The 21,452-nt window shown below is 43.7% G+C and overlaps 1 protein-coding gene across 2 annotated transcripts in view; it reads left to right on the top strand.

Annotated features, from left to right (window-relative positions):
- dennd2d (DENN domain containing 2D) overlaps positions 1–18,333 on the top strand; it is a 39,863-nt gene extending 21,530 nt beyond the window's left edge. Inside the window, exons 9-13 of one of the 2 annotated variants that reach the window (XM_033042679.1) lie at positions 6,156–6,333; positions 9,889–9,930; positions 10,750–10,834; positions 13,625–13,861; positions 17,216–18,333. In XM_033042679.1, coding sequence (XP_032898570.1) covers positions 6,156–6,333; positions 9,889–9,930; positions 10,750–10,834; positions 13,625–13,861; positions 17,216–17,271 — 598 coding nt within the window. In that variant the 3' untranslated portion in view covers positions 17,272–18,333. Of the gene's footprint in view, positions 1–6,155; positions 6,334–9,888; positions 9,931–10,749; positions 10,835–13,624; positions 13,862–17,215 lie in introns of those variants that run through there. The other variant, XM_033042680.1, reaches the window with a different exon arrangement.
- Positions 18,334–21,452: the final 3,119 nt, after the last annotated feature.

Genomic DNA, 21,452 nt, shown 5'->3' with positions numbered 1-21,452 from the left:
ACAGATTCACCACCCTCTGACTAAAGAAATTCCTCCTCATCTTTCTATGTGTTCTTTATTCTAAGGCTATGCCCTCTGAGCCTATACTCTAACGCTAGTGGAAACAACCTCCCCGCATCCACTCTATCTGGGCCTTTCACTATTCGGTAAGTTTCAATTAGGCCCCCCCCCCCCCTCATCTTTCTAACTCCAATGAGTACAGGCCCATTGACGTCATATGTTTACCCAATCATCCCCGGGATCATTCTCCTAAACCTCCTCTGGACACTCTCCACTGCCAGCACTTCCTACCTCAGATTTGGGGCCCAAAACTGCTCACAATACTCCAGATGCGGTCTGACCAGTGCCTTATAAAGCCTCAGCATTACATCCTTGTTTTTATATTCTAGTCCTCCTGAAATAAATGCTAACATTGCATTTGCCTTCCTTACTACTGATTGAACTTATAAATGGACTATAAATGAATCCTGCACCAGTACTCCCAAATCCCTTTGCACCACCACAGGATTTCTGAATCCTCGTCCCATTTAGAAAATAGTCTATGCCTTTATTCCTGCTACCAAAATGCATGACTCCACACTTTGCTACACTGTATTCCATCTGCCACTTTTTCGCCCTCTCTCTCAACCTTTCCAAGATTTTGTGTACCTCTATAAATCGCCCCTCATCCTTCTGTGCTCCAAGAAAAAGGTCCCAGCCTATTCAACCTCCCTCTATAGCTCAGGCACTCGAGTCCCGGCAACATCCTCATAAATCTACTCTGCACCCTTACCAGCGTAACTACATCTTTCCTATAACATGGTGACCAAAACGGAACACAATACTCTAAACGTGCCCTTGCTGTGCAAAGATGCCCTCCCACATCGCAAAGACATGGGTAAATAAATTGGCTGCTGCGAATCAAAGGGGATAAGATGGGCATGCAGGAGCGAGAGAGAAAGAGAGAGTTGCAGGGCTCGAAGGGAATGAGACTGAGATAGACAGAGCTTGGAGCTTGTCACAACATGCATCTCTGGCACCAGCCTTGCACGGCTACTCACAAGGAAACTGATTTATATTGTCGTAAACCTCTTTTGATGTGGACAATGCAGTGGGTGAGTTGGTCGCTGAGGTTGTGGCATGAGAGTTTGAAAAGGTAGACTATGCATTTGTGGACATTTGAGAGATGGTCTAATTGATATCTATCTATATTACTAAAACTCTGTTCTTGACCGGTTTTGGCGATCTGTGCTGCGATTTCCGAGAGAAAGCCGCCACCTACGGCCGTCATTTTTGGCCACCTTGCTCAGAGCCCCCCTCCGCCGCATGTGTGCCGAGGATTTTTCCCGTTGATTAAAAATGACAGAGATATTAATGTTTTTACAAAATTCCCCATTCTCTCTGCTGCCCCCGCTGGCGGCAGGGGGGAGGGACTATAAAACCAGGAAGTGGTGTGCCTCAATCAGTGTATGCAAGCTGGAGGAAGGCAGAGGGTCACGTTTCTCTGAGCTGTGAATGAACACATGTCTACTCAAATGTAAGTGCCCTTCGTGGTTCTAAAATGCTTGCAGAATGTGTCTATTGGTTCTAAAGCTTGCAAAAAATATCTATTGGTTCTAAAGATAGCAAAAATATGTCTATTGGTTCTAAAGCTTGCAAAAAGTGTCTATTGGTTCTAAAGCTTGCAAAAATGTCTATTGGTTCTAAAGCTTGCAAAAAAAATGTCTTGGTTCTAAAGCTTGCAAAAAAAATGTCTATTGGTTCTAAAGCTTGCAAAAAAATGTCTATTGGTTCTAAAGCTTGCAAAAAAAATGTCTATTGGTTCTAAAGCTTGCAAAAAAAATGTCTATTGGTTCTAAAGCTTGCAAAAAAAATGTCTATTGGTTCTAAAGCTTGCAAAAAATGTCTATTGGTTCTAAAGCTTGCAAAAAGTGTCTCTATTGGTTCTAAAATGCTTGCATAAAAATGTCTTGGTTCTAAAATGCTTGCATAAAAATGTCTATTGGTTCTAAAATGCTTGCATAAAAATGTCTATTGGTTCTAAAATGCTTGCATAAAAATGTCTATTGGTTCTAAAATGCTTGCATAAAAATGTCTATTGGTTCTAAAATGCTTGCATAAAAATGTCTATTGGTTCTAAAATGCTTGCATAAAAATGTCTATTGGTTCTAAAATGCTTGCATAAAAATGTCTATTGGTTCTAAAATGCTTGCATAAAAATGTCTATTGGTTCTAAAATGCTTGCATAAAAATGTCTATTGGTTCTAAAATGCTTGCATAAAAATGTCTATTGGTTCTAAAATGCTTGCATAAAAATGTCTATTGGTTCTAAAATGCTTGCATAAAAATGTCTATTGGTTCTAAAATGCTTGCATAAAAATGTCTATTGGTTCTAAAATGCTTGCATAAAAATGTCTATTGGTTCTAAAATGCTTGCATAAAAATGTCTATTGGTTCTAAAATGCTTGCATAAAAATGTCTATTGGTTCTAAAATGCTTGCATAAAAAAGTCTATTGGTTCTAAAATGCTTGCATAAAAAAGTCTATTGGTTCTAAAATGCTTGCATAAAAAAGTCTATTGGTTCTAAAATGCTTGCATAAAAAAGTCTATTGGTTCTAAAATGCTTGCATAAAAAAGTCTATTGGTTCTAAAGCTTGCAAAAAAAATGTCTATTGGGTTTAAAGCTTGCAAAATGTGTCTCTATTGGTTCTAAAGCTTGCAAAATGTGTCTCTATTGGTTCTAAAGCTTGCAAAAAATGCCTATTGGTTCTAAAGCTAGCAAAAATGTCTCTATTGGTTCTAAAGCTTGCAAAAATGTGTCTCTATTGGTTCTAAAGCTTGCAAAAATATGTCTATTGGTTCTAAAGCTTGCAAAAATATGTCTATTGGTTCTAAAGCTTGCAAAAAGTGTCTGTTGGTTCTAAAATGCTTGCAAAAAATGTCTGTTGGTTCTAAAATGCTTGCAAAAAATGTCTATTGGTTCTAAAGCTTGCAAAAAAATGTCTATTGGTTCTAAAGCTTGCAAAAAAAGTCTATTGGTTCTAAAGCTTGCAAAAAAATGTCTTGGTTCTAAAATGCTTGCAAAAAATGTCTATTGGTTCTAAAATGCTTGCAAAAAATGTCTATTAGTTCTAACGCTTGCAAAAAATGTCAATTGGTTCTAACGCTTGCAAAAAAATGTCTATTGGTTCTAACGCTTGCAAAAAAATGTCTATTGGTTCTAAAGCTGGCAAAAAAATTCTATTGGTTCTAAAGCTGGCAAAAAAAATGTCTATTGGTTCTAAAGCTTGCAAATGTGTCTCTATTGGTTCTAAAGCTTGCAAAAAATGTCTATTGGTTCTAAAGCTAGCAAAAAGTGTATCTATTGGTTCTAAAGCTTGCAAAGAATGTCTATTGGTTCTAAAATGCTTGCATAAAAATGTCTATTGGTTCTAAAATGCTTGCAAAAAATGCCTATTGGTTCTAAAATGCTTGCAAAAAATGTCTATTGGTTTTAAAATGCTTGCAAAAAATGTCTATTGGTTCTAAAACGCTTGCAAAAAATGTCTATTGGTTCTAAAACGCTTGCAAACAAAATGTCTATTGGTTCTAAAATGGTTCATACTGGCGCTCCAGAAAGCCCCTCCTCTGCTTGAAGTTGAAAGGCACTACTTACTGCAAATGGTGGCTTGGGAGCTTTGACTTGAATTTGAAAGGCACTACTTCCTGCAAATGGTGGCTTGGTTGCTTTGGCTTGAAGTTGAAAGGCACCTCTTACTGCAAATGGAGGCTTGGGTGTGGCTTGAAGTTGAAAGACACCACTTACTGCAAATGATGGCTTGGGTGTGGCTTGATGTTGAAAGACACCACTTACTGCAAATGGTGGCACGAAGTTGAAAGGCACTACTTCCTGCAAATGGTGGCTTGGGAGCTTTGACTTGAAGTTGAAAGGCACTACTTACTGCAAATGATGGCTTGGGTGTGGCTTGAAGTTGAAAGGCACTACTTACTGCAAATGGTGGCATGAAGTTGAAAGGCACTACTGACTGCAAATGGTGGCTTGGTTGCTTTGGCTTGAAGTTGAAAGGCACTACTTACGGCAAATGATGGTTTGGGTGTGGTTTGAAGTTGAAAGACACCACTTACTGCAAATGGTGGCTTGGGTGTGGCTTGAACTTGAAAGGCACTTCTTACTGCAGATGTTGGCTTGGGTGCAATGGCTTGAAGTTAAAATGCATTACTGCAAATGGTGGCTTGGGTGCTTTGGTTTGAAGTTAAAAGGCACTACTGTAAATGCACTTACTTCCTGTTTGCACTGTATATTGATTTTAGATAAAATGCTACCACTTACGGCTGTGATTTTTGGCCATCTTACTCAGTCCCCATGGAGGAGGGAGAGGTCACGACTCGCTGTCTTTAGTGGCTTTGCACCCTACTTCAAATGGTATGAAACTGCACTTGAATTTGGTGGCCTTGCACCCTGCTAGAAGTGGTAAGAAACGGCACTTGAATTTGGTGGCCTTATACCCTGCTTGAAATAGAATTTCAAGGATTAGCCGCGAGTCAACTACCAGCCCACCAGCCGTGAGTGAGTGAGTTGCCAGCACAACAGGTTTGATTGACTGAGACGCCAGCCCAAGAATCCATTTGGCGCACAATTTACATACTAGCCCTCTGGAAACCAGTCCCTTCAGCCCACAACACCCATACTAGCGCTCCAGAAAGCCTTCCCCCCCCCCCCCCCCCCCCCCCCCCCCCCCCCCCCCCCCCAACTGGCCACCAACATTAGAATTGGTGGAGAGGTGGAATATTGCGTTGGATGACCAGCCCTCCTGTGTGATGCTGGGACTCAACGGGTCCCACTTAGTCTAGTATTTAATAAAATAATGTGGTAGACAATAGGTGCAGGAGTAGGCCATTCGGCCCTTCGAGCCAGCACCGCCATTCAATGTGATCGTGGCTGATCATCCCCAATCAGTACCCCGTTCCTGCTTCTCCCCGTATCCCCTGACTCCGCTAACTTTAAGAGCCCTATCTAGCTCTCTCTTGAAAGTATCCAGAGAACCGGCCTTCACCGCCCACTGAGAATTCCATAGACTCACAACTCTCTGTGAGAAAAAGTGTTTCCTCATCTCCGTTCTAAATGGCTTACTCCTTATTCTTAAACTGTGGCCCCTGGTTCTGGACTTCCCCCAACATCGGTATCATGTGTCCTGCCTCCAGCGTGTCCAAACCCTTAATAATCTTATATGTTTCAATATGTTTAATCCTTCTAAATTCCACAGTATATAAGCCCAGCCGCTTCATTCTCTCAGCATTAGACAGTCCCACCATCCCGGGAATTAGCCTTGTGAATGTTCAGAGACAATTTTCTTTGTCTGAAATGTCCATGGTTGTTGGAGTTTAATTGTACCTCATCAACCGGGGCATGGTTGCCCTGGACGAGTCGGGCTGAAGAGCCTGTTTCCCTGCTATATGACTGTGACTCGGCCAGCCCAGAGGGAAAAGTCTGACTGAAGCAAAACGAATCTGTGGAAACAATGCCTCAGCAAGCAGTAATCTGTCTCGGGGTGCTTGAACCAGGGCCATTAAATTTACTGGAAATTCATAGATTTCTATCAGAATATATTGTGTTGTGGCACGGTCTGTGGACCTCATTTGTAGTGGGTGGAGTGTGTGAGGTGGGGATGTCTCTGAGGAATTAGTCACCCTATGTCTGTGGTAGAGAGGGACTGGGTGAACACCTCTGGCTGAGTATGGGTGGGGTGGGGACTGGGAGAGAACTGGACAGTGTGGGGTTCGGAGGAGGGGATAAACAGTCAGGGAGGTTTAACGGTCTAGAAGAGCTGGACTGTGGGGTTGGGTGGGTGATCTGAGGATTGGTGGGGTGGGGGGGGAATCGGGCAGTGTGGAGGGTGGGCAAGATGCAGGGCCAACGGGTGGATGGTGTGTGCACTGGAGGAGCGGAGAGAGGGTGAGAGTAGGGGAAGGCGGGGGAGGCAGTCAAGAGGGTGTGGCATTGGTCACTATATGTCAGAGAAGATGTTTCACCACGGCTCCCTGAACCGGAGGTGTGATCAACGGCCCCTCTGCCCTTTGACGTATTCCTCCTCCCCCCCCACTTCCCCTCCCTCTCCTTGTTGCTGTCTGCAGGAAGCTGCAGCTAACTGTGCTCTTCCTCCTTGCTCCCCTGCAGCACCCTGTCTCAATGTATCCACGGTGTGGCGGCTCTGCTCTACCCCTTCACCTGGCAGCACACCTACATCCCCGTCCTGCCCAAAGTGATGCTCGACATCGTCTGCTCCCCCACGCCCTTCATCGTGGGAGTGCAGAGGCAGTTCCTGGAGGAGCTACAGGATATGCCCATCGAGGAGGTGAGTGCAACGTGCGGGTATCTGCCCCAGCAGGGCTGTGAGATCGGTCGCAGGGACCGAAACAGAGGCTCCGATGGAACAAGTGTCACATCGAGGGGGGGTTCGGGCACGCCGGCAGTTGTGTCGCAATTATTGGATCTCTGGATGAGATCCGTCGGGAATACTGCGTTGTTCTGAGGATGTAGGTAGTTCGTTGCAACATGGTATAAAAGTTCTTAAGAAACTTGTGTAGGAAAGAACTGCAAATGCCGCTTTACACAGAAGATAGACACAAAATGCTGGAGTTACTCAGCGGGTCAGGCAGCATCTCTGGAGAAAAGGAATAGGTGATATTTGGTCGATACCCTTCTTCAGACTTCATTAGCAAGTTTTAATTGGGATGAGTGGAGCGGAAGGCACTGCAGCCACTTAGAAGTTCAAGGGAAAATTTGGATCTTGTTTTTTTGGATAGAGTTTGAATGGGCACAGAGCAGAATGCAGAGATTGAATAAATGACGAGCACGTCAGCTGGGCCTTGCTGCTGCCGAGGGACCTGTGTTCCATAATCCTATCCTGCCTGCCCCCAGCTTTTCCCCCTCTGATCCTCTTGCCCATTCCCACTGCTACAGCGTGTACCCCTGACCCAAACTCATCCACTGCACCCATCTTCAACTTACTCCCTCCACCTGCCCCCCACCACTGCAAAACAAGATCTCTCCACAATGATTACAGCAGAGAAGATGACCATTTGACCTATCATGTCCATGGTGGACCAGAGCAACTCACTGGTTTCACCCCCTCGCTCTTTCTTTCCAGGTTTGCAGTCTTTTTCCACCCAGTATTCATCCAACGTCCTCTTCAAAGCCCCAATGGAGCATTACTGCACCATATCTACAGAAAGCATGTTTCACATTTCAACCACACTCAAAATGTAAATCGGGTGTAACCCGTGTTTCCATAAGGCAACTTGGATATGCTGCGATTGATGAATTGGGGATAACTATTTGTATTAAGTGGGCTGAATTGGTTACAATGCAATTTCAATCGAGAAGGGTTTCGTCCCGAAGCATTGCCTGTTTCCTTCACTCCATAGATGCTGCCGCACCCGCTGAGTTTCTCCAGCACTTTTGTCTACCTTCGATTTTCCAGCACCTGCAGTTCCTTCTTGAACAAAACCACTTAAAAGTTACTTCGGAAATTGCCAGCAGAAAAAAGCTGTTTTAGAGCTTCTCTTTACAGCATAGGCTGCCGCTTTATCATGTTTTAACAGAACTACCTGTCCCATTAAATCTCTTCCCGCCCTATTCCAAGGGAAACAGTCACATTCTGTCTGAATCAACTCTTGTAACTGCAGCCCCTCAACTTTTCTGGATTCCACCACCCCCTACCTCATCCTCACCCCAACATCCTTCTTGTAATGTGGTGAACAAATTGAGCACAATAGTTCTATTGAGACTGTATCAGTGTTCTGTATGATTCCCCTGCTTTTAGGCCTTTACTGGCAGAGCTGTTAAACCCTTATCAATCACTCACTTTCCCCAGCAGCCCTGCCACTTTCAACAACCTGTGCGCACGTGCCCTCAGGGTACCTCTCTCTTGCACCCTTTTAGAACTCTATCCTTTATCCCATGCTTCGTACTGAAATGCATAATCTTGCATTTATCTGCATTAAACATTATCTGCCATGTGTCTACCCATTCTGCTTGTCCTCCTTCAATCCATCGCTATCCTTTTCACAGTTCAAAACAAGTTTTGTGTCCTTCGCAACTTAACAATTAGCATGCACATCTAGGTCATTAAATTTGATCACTAAAAGCAGTGGTCTCATAGAACATATAACAGGCCCTTTGGTCTACAATGCCTGTTTCAAACATAATGCCAAATTAAACTAATTTCTTCTTCCTGCACGTAATCCATTTCCCCGCATTTCCATGTGCCTATCCAAAAGACTCTTCATGCCCTTATCTGATCTGCATCTACCACCATACTTGGCAGTGCATTTCAGTCACCCACCAGTCTATGTAAAAATAATTTCTCCTGCACATCTCCTTTCAACATTGTTCTTTTCAACTTCTAGCTATGCCCTCTAATCTTTTACATTCACACCCTCGGAGAAACATTCTGACTGTCTATCCTACCTATGCCTCTCATAATTCTATATACTTCTATCAGGTCACCCGTCAACCCCAGATTCCAGCGTGAATAATCCATGTTTGTCCAACCTCTCCTGGTGGTTAATACCCTCTAATCCATGCAGCACCCTGGTAAACCTCTTCTGCACCCTCTCCAAAGCCTCCACGTCATTCATGTAATTCAGGTGACCACATTGCATGCACTATCCCAAATGCAACCTAACCAAAGTCCCATAAAGCTGCAGCATGACTTCCTGACCCTTGTAATCAAGGCCCCAAATAGCATGTTGGCCGTTTGGGGCCTTGTTGCTTCCACAGTCGGCAGGAGCGATTCCAGCATCAGTCTTTAGTGAGCATTATGATCGATCTACGTCCAATCCAATAACCAACCGACCACTGCCACCCTCTCTTCCCTGTCTCCTGACCAAGTTCACATCCGAGCGATCATTGCCCCTTTTATGCCTTGTGTTTATAAGCCTAATATCTGGCATGTTTATAAAAACAGTCTGCAAGCCCATAGTTGCTATATCAACTCCTATCATGTCCCGATCTTTTATCTAATCCCGTTAATAATTATCCTTCACAAACCCCACTCATTCCTATAATCCTTTTATTATTTAGAAGGTAGACACAAAATGCTGGAGTAACTCAGCGAGACAGGCAACAATACTGGAGAGAAGGAATGGGTGACATTTCGGGTGGAGACCCTTCTTCAGACTGATATTATTTATCTGACTCTGGGCAACTTTCGGATTCCCAGTTATCTTGACAGCTAATTGTTTTATCATGCACTCTTTTTGGTTCTCTTATTTTAATGTTCTCTTCCTCTCAGATTCAGTCTCAATTAACCAGTTTCCACCAGGTACTTGCAACCTGTCACTTGCTTCAGTTAGTACGAATGTTCTGCAGTCGTTGACGTGATCCTCGCACTCTTAATGGGCAGGGTTGCGGACTTATAACTTGTACAGAACAGAAGCTTTCAGCCCATTTTGTGTCATCTTTTACCCATTCAGTATTACTCTGGCACATCTTGTACCCCATTGCCACTCAGCGATTCCCTTAATATCTAGAAATCTATCATTCCCGTACAAGGGAACAATGTTTCAGTGGAAACATTGTGGGTAAAGGGGGTAATGACTTCGACATACATATAAGATTGTGTAAAGCAGATGGACTGTAACAGTCAGGAGGGTGAACTTATGCTGTATATTAGAGGTCATTTTTAGAACAATACATTGAGTAGCCAGTGGGGAAACTAGTTTATATTTGGAGAGACAATAGTATTTAGGAGCTGGAATCTTGAGCAAAAATCAAACTGCTGGAAGATCTCATCAGGTCAGGCAGCATCTGTGAAGGTAAAACTTCCCCTTCCCCTGGACCCTTCCACCCACAACCCTTTTGCTCCGAGAGATTTGATTAAATTAAATGTGCCCTTCTCTTTTAGGGTTTAATTGTGGATCTTCACACTGGAGAGTTCTTGAAAAAAGTAAGTAGCAGTTTTCGGAATGCAAGTAGATCTCGGTAGTAGGATAATTAAATTCTTGCAATCCTGGATTCTTATCTTCAGCAGTATTCCAGTTCCCTTTCATGGCGCGAGGGATAAGGGTATAATTAAACCAAGGGGGTGAGGGGCTTGCACCGAATCCACCATTGGATGGGGTGGTGGGATTAATCCAAGTTCTCAGTTGAGGTAGGTGGGGGGGGGGGGGGGGGGAGATGTAACAATGTCCAATCAAAGTATTTTAAGAATGTTAATCAGTCTCCTCTGTCCATGAGTGACTGCATCTTAGCAACAAATGTTCCTGATTTTGTACCGTCCGTCCCCAGTACAGCACAGAACTTGACTGGTTGATGAGACGTCCGGGCCTGTTGGTCGATACAGATTCCTGATTTGGTCTGACTTAGTATCTGGCAATTGGGAAATGTGGGCCTCCAGTGAGTGATCCATCCCAGCCAAACCAGGGCCAGTCCTGGCCCTTCAGCATGTGTTCAACCACGGTAGCCCTACGTATTTAAAGGATGATCCACTCCAGCCAGCCCTGGACTCGGGGTATGATCCACCCTGGCATCAAGATGGTGCTCCACCCTGGCCAGACCTGGGACATATGTAGCCCTCCAGTGCATGGCCCACCCTGGCCAGACCTAGACCAAATCTGGGCCTCCATTGTGTGATCCACCCCAGACAGGCTTGGCCCTCAAGTGTGTGATCCACGCAGTCAGTGGGCTCTGAGAGGGCTCGATGTACGATGGGCCCAAGGAGGGGCTGTTCGAGGACAGCTCACCACTTTAGCTTTTCTCACTGCAGATTGGAGATGAGAAAGACCTTCTGCCTAAAAAACTGTACAAGGAACTGTTGAACACCCTGCAGAACCAAAGAAAGACCTGCCAGTGTAAGAGGGCCAATTGCCTATCCTTCTCCAATATTGCCAACTCTATGTTCATTAAGACGCTGATTTTTAATACTCCGTTTCCTCCACTTTGAGGGTGCCCATATTTGGCCGGGTCTTGGCCCAGTGGAAAGTAGAGTTGTAATCCTTGTTACTTTAACATTCTCCAATCACTAATCTTGCAGACATATCATGCTGTTGGATTTATCTCCTTTTTAATGTTCTTCCCACTCAAGCTTTGTCTCTCCGGCTTCTACTGCCAAATCTTTTTGGACGCAGGAACTAAATGCTTGAATCCAATGTCTGAATTTGCCATCAAAGTTTGCACAGTTTACAGTTAGCTTTCATTGGGTTCACATACAAAATAAAACCAGCTTTACCTATTATTTAATGATCTGGGTTTACCACCATCATCTATGCCCCCTTTCACACCTCACCATCCTTCATCCAATTATCTGTGGACTTACTCAACGCTCTACATTCTGTTTCAATCTCTTTTTCTTTAGAAGTAAAACAAGTAATAAAGTCGTTGGAGTCTGAAGAAGGGTTTCGGCCCGAAACGTTGCCTATCTCCTTCGCTCCATAGATGCTGCTGCACTCGCTGAGTTTCTCCAGCATTTTTGTGTACCTTCGATTTTCCAGCATCTGCAGTTCCTTCTTAAATAATAAAGTCTTCGTGTTTCTTCAGTTCTCTTGCAGTTCTATAAGGGCACCAAAACCTCTAACCCTTAGCCACCACAATCTTGCTCTCTTTTCTGATCAGCACTAATAAGCAGTGTGCCCTCTATGTTCTTCAAGAAGCTTGGATTCCTCTTTATCATTTCTAGCCCTGTTGCCAGCTCTGAACTTGATGCTGCTCAAAACTTGAATCCAGCTGCCAAATCTTGGGTTGATTGAAAAAGCATAACAGTCGTTCTACTCTCTTGTCTTTGGTTTCTTCTTCGAGTCCCTTTGTGCTGTTGGCAGCAGTCCTCTGAAACCTACTCTCTCTGGCTCCAGGTACACATCATACCTTCCTCTTCACTCTCTATATCCTCAATCTGCTGAGCTGAAAATTCATTGCATTTTGCTCAGATTTATAATTTTCCCTCGAACATGGAGCTCTGTACCTAGAAGTCAGAGTCAGACCCTTCAGCCCATTTGTCTATGTCAATCTTCAAGTACCCACCAACATTAATCCCATGTACCAGTCTGTAGCCTTCTATGCCTTAGTCCTTTGTCCAGAGACGTCTTAAATGTTGTGAAAGTACCTTCCTCTGCCACACTCTGTGCTCAGATTGTAACTGTCCTCTGCATTAAAAAAATCTCCCTAAACCCCATCTAAGTGAGGTCAGGAGCTGAAAGACTGGAGGGTGGCTAATGTAGACCCCTTATTTTAAAAAAGTCTGCAAGGATTCTTGGAACTACAGACTTGCATCAGTGGTGGGGAGTTATTGGAGGGAATTTTGAAAGGCAAACTTTACATGCATTTGGAAAGGCAAGAACTGTTTAGGGATAGTCAGCATGGCTTTGTGTGTGGGAAATCGTGTCTCTCCAATTTGAGTTATCTGAAGAAGTGAGCAAGCAAATTGATAAGGCCAGGTAGATGTTGTCTGCATTGACTTTATCACGGTCTTTGACAATATACCACATAGTAGTCTGGAAGGATAAATCACAAAGGATCCAAGGAGAACTAGGCAATTGGATACAAACATTGGGTTGAAGGTAGGAGACACAGAGCCCTGTGTGGATGCTCTAACAAGTTTGAAGGTAGGAGACACAGAGCCCTGTCTGGATGCTCTAACAAGTGGTGTGCCACAAAGTTGGGTTATTTATGTTGATGAATTTAAATCCATTATTTATGTTGATGAATTGGACGCAACTGTAGGTGGCGTGATTAGTATGCTTGCAGATGATGCTAACATTGATGTTAGAGTGGACAGTGAAGAAAGTTATGTAGGATTACAATGGGACGTTGATCAACTGAGCTAATGGGCTGAGGAAAAGCAGATAATTTCAGATAGAGTGAATGTAGAAAGGATGGTTTCAGTAGTGTGAGTGTCTAGGGCAAGAGGAAAATGAGATATCTTTAGAATGGAAATAAAGAGGAATTCTTTAGCCAGTGAATCTGCGCAATTCATTGCCATAGGGCGGCACAGTGGCACAATGGTAGAGCTGCTGCCTTACAGTGCCAGAGACTACAGGTGCTGTCCGTACAGAGTTTGTATGTTCTCCGTGTGACCGCGTGGGTTTCCCCCAGGTGCTCCGGTTCCCTGCTACATTCCAAAGATGTACAGGCTTTTAGGTTAATTGGCTTCGGTAAAAATTGTAAATTGTCCCTAGAGTGTAGAATATTGCTAGTGTATGGGGATCGCTGGTTGTGCAGACTCGGTGGGCCAAAGGGGCCTGTTTCCACACTGTATCTCTAAAGTAGTTTAAAAAATCCAGTGGAGGCCAAGTTATTGGGTATTTTAAAAGCAGAGATTGATAGGTTCTTAATTTGTAAGAGCATCAAAGATTAAGGTGAGAAGGCAGCAGAATGGGGTTTAGAGGAAAAAAATAGATCAGCCATGATCCAATGGTGGAGCAGAGTCGATGTACCACATGGTCAAAGTCTGCTCCTACTTCTCATGGTCTAAATGTGAAGTGATGCATTTTGGTAAAACACACAACAGTCTCCATTAAGGAATAGTAGCACCGTGCTCCTGGTGGGATGGGTGCGAATGAATGTGCTCTCAGGGGACAGCTCTTCCTGAGTTGACAGTGACTCCATAGTGATAATATTAATGTACCTTTGCATTCGTCTCCCAACAGCGAGTGAAGAATTGAATGATTTGGTGACAAACACCTTCGTCCTTTTCTTTGTTAAAATTGTCGGCCATTATTCCGCGCACATCAAGCGAAACAGGGAGCACATGGTCTTCCAGGAGAAGGAGTTCCGGAAATCCATCACATCCAAATCGATACGGAGTTTTCTCAAATGCTTCATGGTGACCCAGATGTTTTCATTATTTATTGAGGAGCTCGAAAGACATCCTCTCCCTGAGGAAGGTAAGGATGAGGACCAGGTGATCTCTGGAGCCACATGCGGGCAGGCCCAAAGTTGCAACAGGCTTCAGTTCCATTGAACTTTGTAACTGAACTGCCGCTCAGTCAGTAATGAACAAGAACTATCACAGAAACAGCTGTGATGGGAGAGCAGCCAGACATGGGATGAGCGACCACTAGCCGGCCTCATTGTTCCTGTGAGTGGGTGAGGAGTCTGCTCATAGTTTCCAATACTGCTCCGCTCCAGCCACTGAGTCCATGGCAGTGGTGGGGATTAGGAGGAAGAGAGAGGAAACATGTAGAAATGTCCCTTTCCCACCCTCTGGGTTCAGAAGATGCCTGCAGCCCCACAGCCGCCAGCAAATCGATCCCCACCAGACATTCCCCCACAAGTCCTGAGGTAGCCTTGCTCTTCGTCTCTACACTTTCCCTTCCTTTTCCCACCAGCTCCCTGTTATTCCCAAATCTACCTCATCTAACTCTTAGAATCAGGATGGGATTTGTATGGAATAATAAACAAACTGCTGGAGGAACTCAACGGGTCAAGCACGATCAGTGGAGGAAAAGTAATTGTGATGTTTCAGGTCAAAACCGTGTATCAGGACATTTCTTGTCTCCCTTTTATTACTTCACTACTGTCTCTAGGATTTGTGTGGATGGGAACTTGCTGATCAGCATGGATGTGATGGGCCAGAGAGTCTGCTTCTGTGCTCTAAAACAGCATGCAATAGAGAACATTAATAGTAGAGTTGGAGGAGCAAGATGCAAAATAAGCACATTTAATTTTCAATCAGACCTCTATCTAGAAACGCCAAACTAATACAGAGAGCTAATACAGAGTTATGTAACGGTTCCATTCTTGAGAACTGTCCTGATGTCAATTTCTCCATGTCTGAAATGTCTATTTTCTATACCTACCAATATCATATTTGCTATAATTATTTTATTTGACTGACTATTCACTCTTGCATGACCATAATTATATGAATGGAATAATGTTGTATCCAGTTATTATAAACCTTAAAACATTATTAGAATGTTACAGAAAGAGACCCTTCAGCCCATCTCTACTGTGCTGTATCTCTTAACTAAACTAAACTCTGTACGTTGCCCCTAGTGTGTAGGTGATTGGTAGAATCTGTTCGCATACCCTCACACGTGCTCTCTCAAATGTATACACTGGCCTCTGCATGCTCCCAATGTCTCATCATCTCAAAACTGCCCTGAGTACTCCTCCGCTTGGATCGGTCCTGGGCCAGATTTCCAAGCAGGCGTGGGAAGAGATTACCAAGTGGACCGATGAAAAGGCTCCATGATATGCTCAATGCCTCCTTGAATAAATGTGACATCCACACATCACCCTGTCATGGGCGATACTGACCATTTCATCTAATTCTGCTGCCCCAAGTCTATTGTCCCCAACCTGGGCTCTCACCGCTACACATCCCCCTCTGACAGACCTTGTAAAGCCTGTAATTTCATGTCTTGACTCATTGGGTGTAAAGAGCCTGGGACCTGAAACCGGTCCAAACCAATTTCTGAAGATCAGAAAAAAACTGCAAATGCTAAAAATCTCAAATTGAACATATAACAGTACAGCACCCGAACAGGCCCTTTGGCCCACGATATCTGCGTCGACCATAATGCCAATTTATACCAAACCCACCTGCATGCACATAGACTACGTTCTTCCATTCCCTGCCTGTTCATGGGTCTGTCTAAATGCTTCTTAAACATTGCATCTGCTTCCACCTGTTTCCAGGCAATACGTTCCAGGCCCCTGCCACCCTGTGTAAAAATACTCCACAACTCTTTTTAAATCTTCCCCCTCTCGCATTAAACCCATGCCCTCTAGTACTTGACATTTCCGCCCTGGGAAAAAAAACTCTGACTTGCCCCTCTTATCATTTGGTATACCTCTATCGTTACCTCCAAAACACAAAATGCTAGAAAAACACTCAGCAGGACAGGCAGCATCTGTGGAAAGAGAAACAGTTAATGCTATAGCCCAAAGACCCTTCATCCTGAGAGGTGGCACAGTGGCACATCAGTACAGTGCCAGAGACCCGGGTTCGATCATGACTACGGGTATTGTCTGTACGGAGTTTGTAGCTCCTCCTGTGACACAAAGCTGGGTGGCAGTGTGAACTGTGAGGAGGATGCTGAGGATGCAGGGTGACTTGGACAGGTTGGGTGAGTGGGCAGATGTAGTTTAATGTGGATAAATGTGAGGTTATCCACTTTGGTGGCAAAAACAGGATGGCAGATTATTATCTGAATGGTGTCAAGTTGGGAAAAGGGAAAGTACAATGAGTTCCTTGTTCATCAGTCAATGAAAGTAAGCATGCAGGTACAGCAGGTAGTGAAGAAAGCGAATGGCATGTTGGCCTTCATAACAAGAGGCGTTGAGTATAGGAGCAAAGAGGTCCTTCTGCAGTTGTACATGGCCCTAGTGAGTCCATACCTGTAGTATTGTTTGCAGTTTTGGTCTCCAAATTTGAGGAAGGATATTCGTGCTATTGAGGGAGTGCAGCGTAGGTTCACGAGGTTAATTCCCGGGATGGCGGGACTGTCATATGTTGATAGAATGGAGCGGCTGGGCTTGTATACTCTGGAATTTAGAAGGATGAGAGGATATCTTATTGAAACATTTAAGATTATTAAGGGTTTAGACACGCTCTTGTTTCTTGGTTCTTGGTCCTCCAAAATATTCCAAATGTAATTTAAACTGGAGGTGGACCACGCTAGACACAGGAAACATGTTCCTGGTGGTGGGGGAGTCCAGAAACAGGGGCCACAGTTTAAGGTTAAGGGGTAAACCATTTAGAAAGGAGATGAGGAAAAACTTTTTCACACAGAGGGTTGTGAATCTGTGGAATTCTCTGCCTCAGAAAGGAGTGGAGGCCACTTCTCTGTATGGTTTCGAGAGAGTTGGATAGAGCTCTTGAAGATAGCAGAGTCAGGAGATGCGGGGAGGGGGCAGGAACGGGGTACTGAGTGTGGATGATTGGCCATGATCATGGTGAATGGTGGTGCTGGCTCGGGGGGCCGAAAGGCCTACTCCTGCACATATTGTCTATTGACTAAGTGGGTTTTCTCTGGGTGCTCCAGTTTCCTATCACGCTCCAAAGATGTACAAGTTTGTAGGTTCGTTGGCTTCAGTAAATTTATAAATGTAATACAAATATCATGTAGGATAGTGTTAGTGTACGGCGTGATCACTGGTCAGTGCAGACCCAGTGGGATGAAGGGCCTGTTTCTGCACTGTATGTCTAATGTCTAAAGAACTTCTTGGTAACATCGAGAATCTATCTCTCTTCCTCTTTTACTCATCTTCCTTTCGTTGTCTCTGTGCAGGGTTTTTTGAACGGAAGATAAAAGAATACAACGAAAGCAGAAAGAAGGTGAAATAACAGAGCAGACAACATCCCGTGGACCATCTGAGGGTAGTCTCCAACCTCTGCCTGTAAAAGAAAGACCACGTCCCGCAACACCGTCAGAATAACCTCTTGGCGTTCAAACAAGAAAGCAGGGCCTCAAAAGTTGACTTGTAAATATTAGTGCTTGAATTTAACTGGGAATATTTTTGGGAAGGACTCCGTGAAGAAAAGAGGATGTGATATGGGGAGGACTGGCAGTGATGCTTGCTTACTGTACTCTGAACTCTTTGTGGAACTGGAATTACCGACGGCTGAGCAAAGACTACGCCTGATGCCGGATTGGCCCTGTGTGTTCCTGGTCCGTGTACCAGGCCTATGTCAATCCCGGCACCTTTGGACATACCCAGCAAGTGAATGAGTTAGTCACATAAAGCAGGTGAGAGTATCACAACTCTCCCAATTACACAGCAATGTATAAAAATGGCCCTTATTAAAATCTGACAATGTGCACTTTAACCACATGTGATTTATTTCTACGCCAAATCTCAAATTGTTGAGTAGAGGCAAATAAATAAATTATGGGTCTTTGTCCCAAACATTGTGGAGGGCATTGTACTCAGCAGCACAGACTACACAAATGGATTAAAAATTATTCTTTAATTTAATTTATTTAATTAACATTTCATTTTCGCACCCATTTAGTGTAATGAAATTGGGTGAACTATTTTTAAGCAAGCACCTGCATTTTGATGTGTCCGATGTGGGAAAGGGTGGTATTTCAATGCAAATCTTTCTCGAGCTGCCGAATGTAGGTGGGAATTGGAGCATGAGCCGGAATGCCTGGAACCTGAAACCAGGGCTGGTTTAATGGAAGTCCCGTGGTTTTGATGCTGCCAAAGCCTTTCAGTGATACTTCCTGGACTTCCAACAATGCTGTGAGTTTTATGCTAAATCGAGATTATATTAAATGTACTTATTTTTCAGATAATGTGAATTTTTTTGTTAATTTAGAAATTGTGATGATACACTGGCCTGTACATATTGTAAAGAAAATTACAGATGGAAATTTGAAATAAATGGCTTGATTCAAACATCGTGGCATGTTTCTGTTACTTTATCAAATGCCTATTGGAACTCCATATGTACCACATCATCTGAAACACCCTTAACGAGTCTTTGAAAATCTCTTATCAAGTAAATGTGTCTGTTTATGTTCGATGGTTTTACATGCTTCTGTAAATTTGCTCAATTATGGGAAATGGTGTCATTCTGGTTGGAGGTCCGTGACCAATGGAGTTCCGCAGGGATCTGTGCTGTGGCCTCTGTTGTTTGTGACAGAGAGAGCGGTAGAGATAGATAAATAAATGACGGATGTGAATGGGTTTGAAAGATTGCTGGAGTTACGGTCAGTGAGGAAGGCATTCAAAGTATACAATGGGATACAGCTACTGAAATCAGCAAATAAATGGCAGATAGAGTTTAATCCGAGCAAGTGTGAAAGGTTGCGTTTTGGGAGGTCAAACGTGAGGGGAGAGTATATGGTGAGGGTATGATCCTTAACAGCATTGATGTGCAGAGATTTTGGGTCCAAGTCCATAGCTCCCTGAAATAGCAATACATTTGTAAAAAAGATAGACATCACCTGTACTTTTTCTCTAGAGATGATGCCTGACCTGCTGAGTTACTCCAGTATGTTTTGTCTATCTTTGGTATGAACCAGATTCTGCAGTTCCTTGTTTCTATGTGGTAAAGAAGATGTGTGGTATGCTCGTCTTCATTGGTCAGGGCATTCGGTGCAAGATTCAGACAGTCATGATGCAGCTCTATAAGACTTTGGTTAGGCTGCCGATGGAGTATTGCATGCAGTTCTGCTCACCCCAATACTGGAATGATGGGGAGGCTTTAAATATGGGGCAGAATGCCTGAAAGTTCACTAGTATGCTACCTATAATTAGATGGTATTAGTTAAAAGTTCAACAAACTTAAATTGTTTTCTCTGGAATGCCAGACGTTGAGATGAGACCCCTGTAGAAGTATATAAAATATTGAGAGGCATAGATAGGAGAGACAAATAGAAATTTTTACCCAAATGTCATGACTAGAGGGTGTTGCTTTGTAGTGAGTGTTAATGAGATGTGCAGAGCAAATTTTTTTTACACAGGGGGCGATGAATCCCTTGGTCACACTGCCAGATATTGGTGGTGGAGGGAGATACAATAGTAATGTTTAAGAGGCTTTCAGATAGACAAAGGGATATGCAAAGAATGGAGGGATATAGATCATGTGCAGACAGATGAGATTAGTTTATCTTGGCATCATGTTCTGCAGACAATGTGGGCCAAAGTGCTTGTGCCTTTGTTATGTTCTATGGAAGGGTATGGATCTAATATAGGCAAATGGGATTTATAGAGAGGTAAAACAAACAGCATGAAGGTGGTGGGTCAGGGAACCCTTTTCTGTAACTGATATGCTGGTATGGAGCTCCAGTACAAGAATATATCTACGTTCATACATAGAACATAAAGCACAGGAACTGGCATTTCAGCCTAACAGGTTCATGCTAACTAGGGCATTGAGGACTCTCGAGAACCTGTGTAGAGATAAGAGACTTGGAGCAATTTAGCTTCGAATGGTGGGGAACACGTGAGAGACCTTCTGACCCACTCCAGCTCCTAACTCCCATTGTTCTTGTATTCTATGCCTCCGGTCACAAAGCATTTTTACCATCTCCTCTATCAACATCCCATCACGGAAGATGTATGCACATGTACCGAGTGTCCCCAGCACAATATTTTACACTGCCATGGTAAACAAAATCCCTCCATACTCTTTCTGTCAAAATATATTGCTTCACACCTCTGTTCAACTTCCCCATCTGCAAACCCATCTTGTTTCTAAAATCTACTCAACACATTAGCTTATTTGCACATTTTGAACTTTTAACCATAATGAACTCATTTGCATCAAAACAAAATGGTTCCGAGCTTCAACTCCAAGGCAAAAATATTACCAACAATTTGTCAAAGGACTAACAATTTGTCAAGGACTAACAGCCAAAATAACACAACAAGTCCTCTACCTCCTCAGGACATTTAGGAAATTTGACATGTCTCCAATGAATCTAACAAACTTTTATAGATGTACCAGAGAAAGCGTAATGTCAGGTTGCATCACAGCTTGGCTTGGAAGCATCTCTGCTCAAAACTGCAAGAAATTACTGAGAGTTGAGGATGTAGCCCAGTCCCATCACACAGACCAGAATCCCCATTGGGCCAGACAATGTGGGCCAAAGAGCTGTCCTATGCTGTGCTCTGCATGGAAGCTAAAAACATCAGATAAATAACAAAAAGCCAAGCTCCTCTGAAGAAGGGTCTCAACCCGAAACCATGTTCTCCAGAGATGCTGCCTGACCGGCTGAGTTACTCCAGCACCTTGTCCTTTTCTGCTATACATGTGCATTTTGTGGAATCTTGTTCTACCTGTATTTCAACAGAAACTACACTTCAGAAATACTCTATTCTCGATGTGTTATTTCAGTATAATCTGATTGCCTGTGGAGAGAGACTGTAGCGTTCCCAGGCCTTTATTCTGGCTGTTTGAACAGGGGTCAGATGCAGGTGAACATTCTGTTGTGAAAGGTAACACAGCTGTGATTGCTCAAACGCAGCCTGACTGAAATGTCTCAACGTTGTCTCTGGCAGCAGGGAACTGCCAGCTTCTCACTCTCTTGGCAAGTTACAGCTTGTCTCTCGCTGTTTGATTAACCAGACCACAGTAAATGGATTAAAACATTTTAACATCAAACTAATATTCCCACAGCCCACATCGTTTCCTTGTGCCTGGGTTTTACCCAGCAATTAATTTCCGTCTTCAGTCAACGTAGACTTTGCCCTGTTAGACCTTACCCTGTAATTATCCCAGCTCCCACAGCACAAATAAACCCTTTTATTTATGGTATAGGTTATCTATATTACTAAAACTCTGTTCTTGACCGGTTTTGGCGATCTGTGCTGCGATTTCCGAGAAAAAACCGCCACCTACGGCCGTCATTTTTGGCCACCTTGCTCAGAGCCCCCCTCCGCCGCATGTGTGCCGAGGATTTTTCCCGTCGATTAAAAATGACAGAGATATTAATGTTTTTACAAAATTCCCCATTCTCTCTGCTGCCCCCGCTGGCGGCAGGGGGAGGGACTATAAAACCAGGAAATGGTGTG

The sequence above is a fragment of the Amblyraja radiata genome, chromosome 24 (genome assembly GCF_010909765.2).
Source record: "Amblyraja radiata isolate CabotCenter1 chromosome 24, sAmbRad1.1.pri, whole genome shotgun sequence".
Lineage (NCBI taxonomy): Eukaryota > Metazoa > Chordata > Chondrichthyes > Rajiformes > Rajidae > Amblyraja > Amblyraja radiata.
This window is presented reverse-complemented; position numbering and strand designations above follow the sequence as displayed.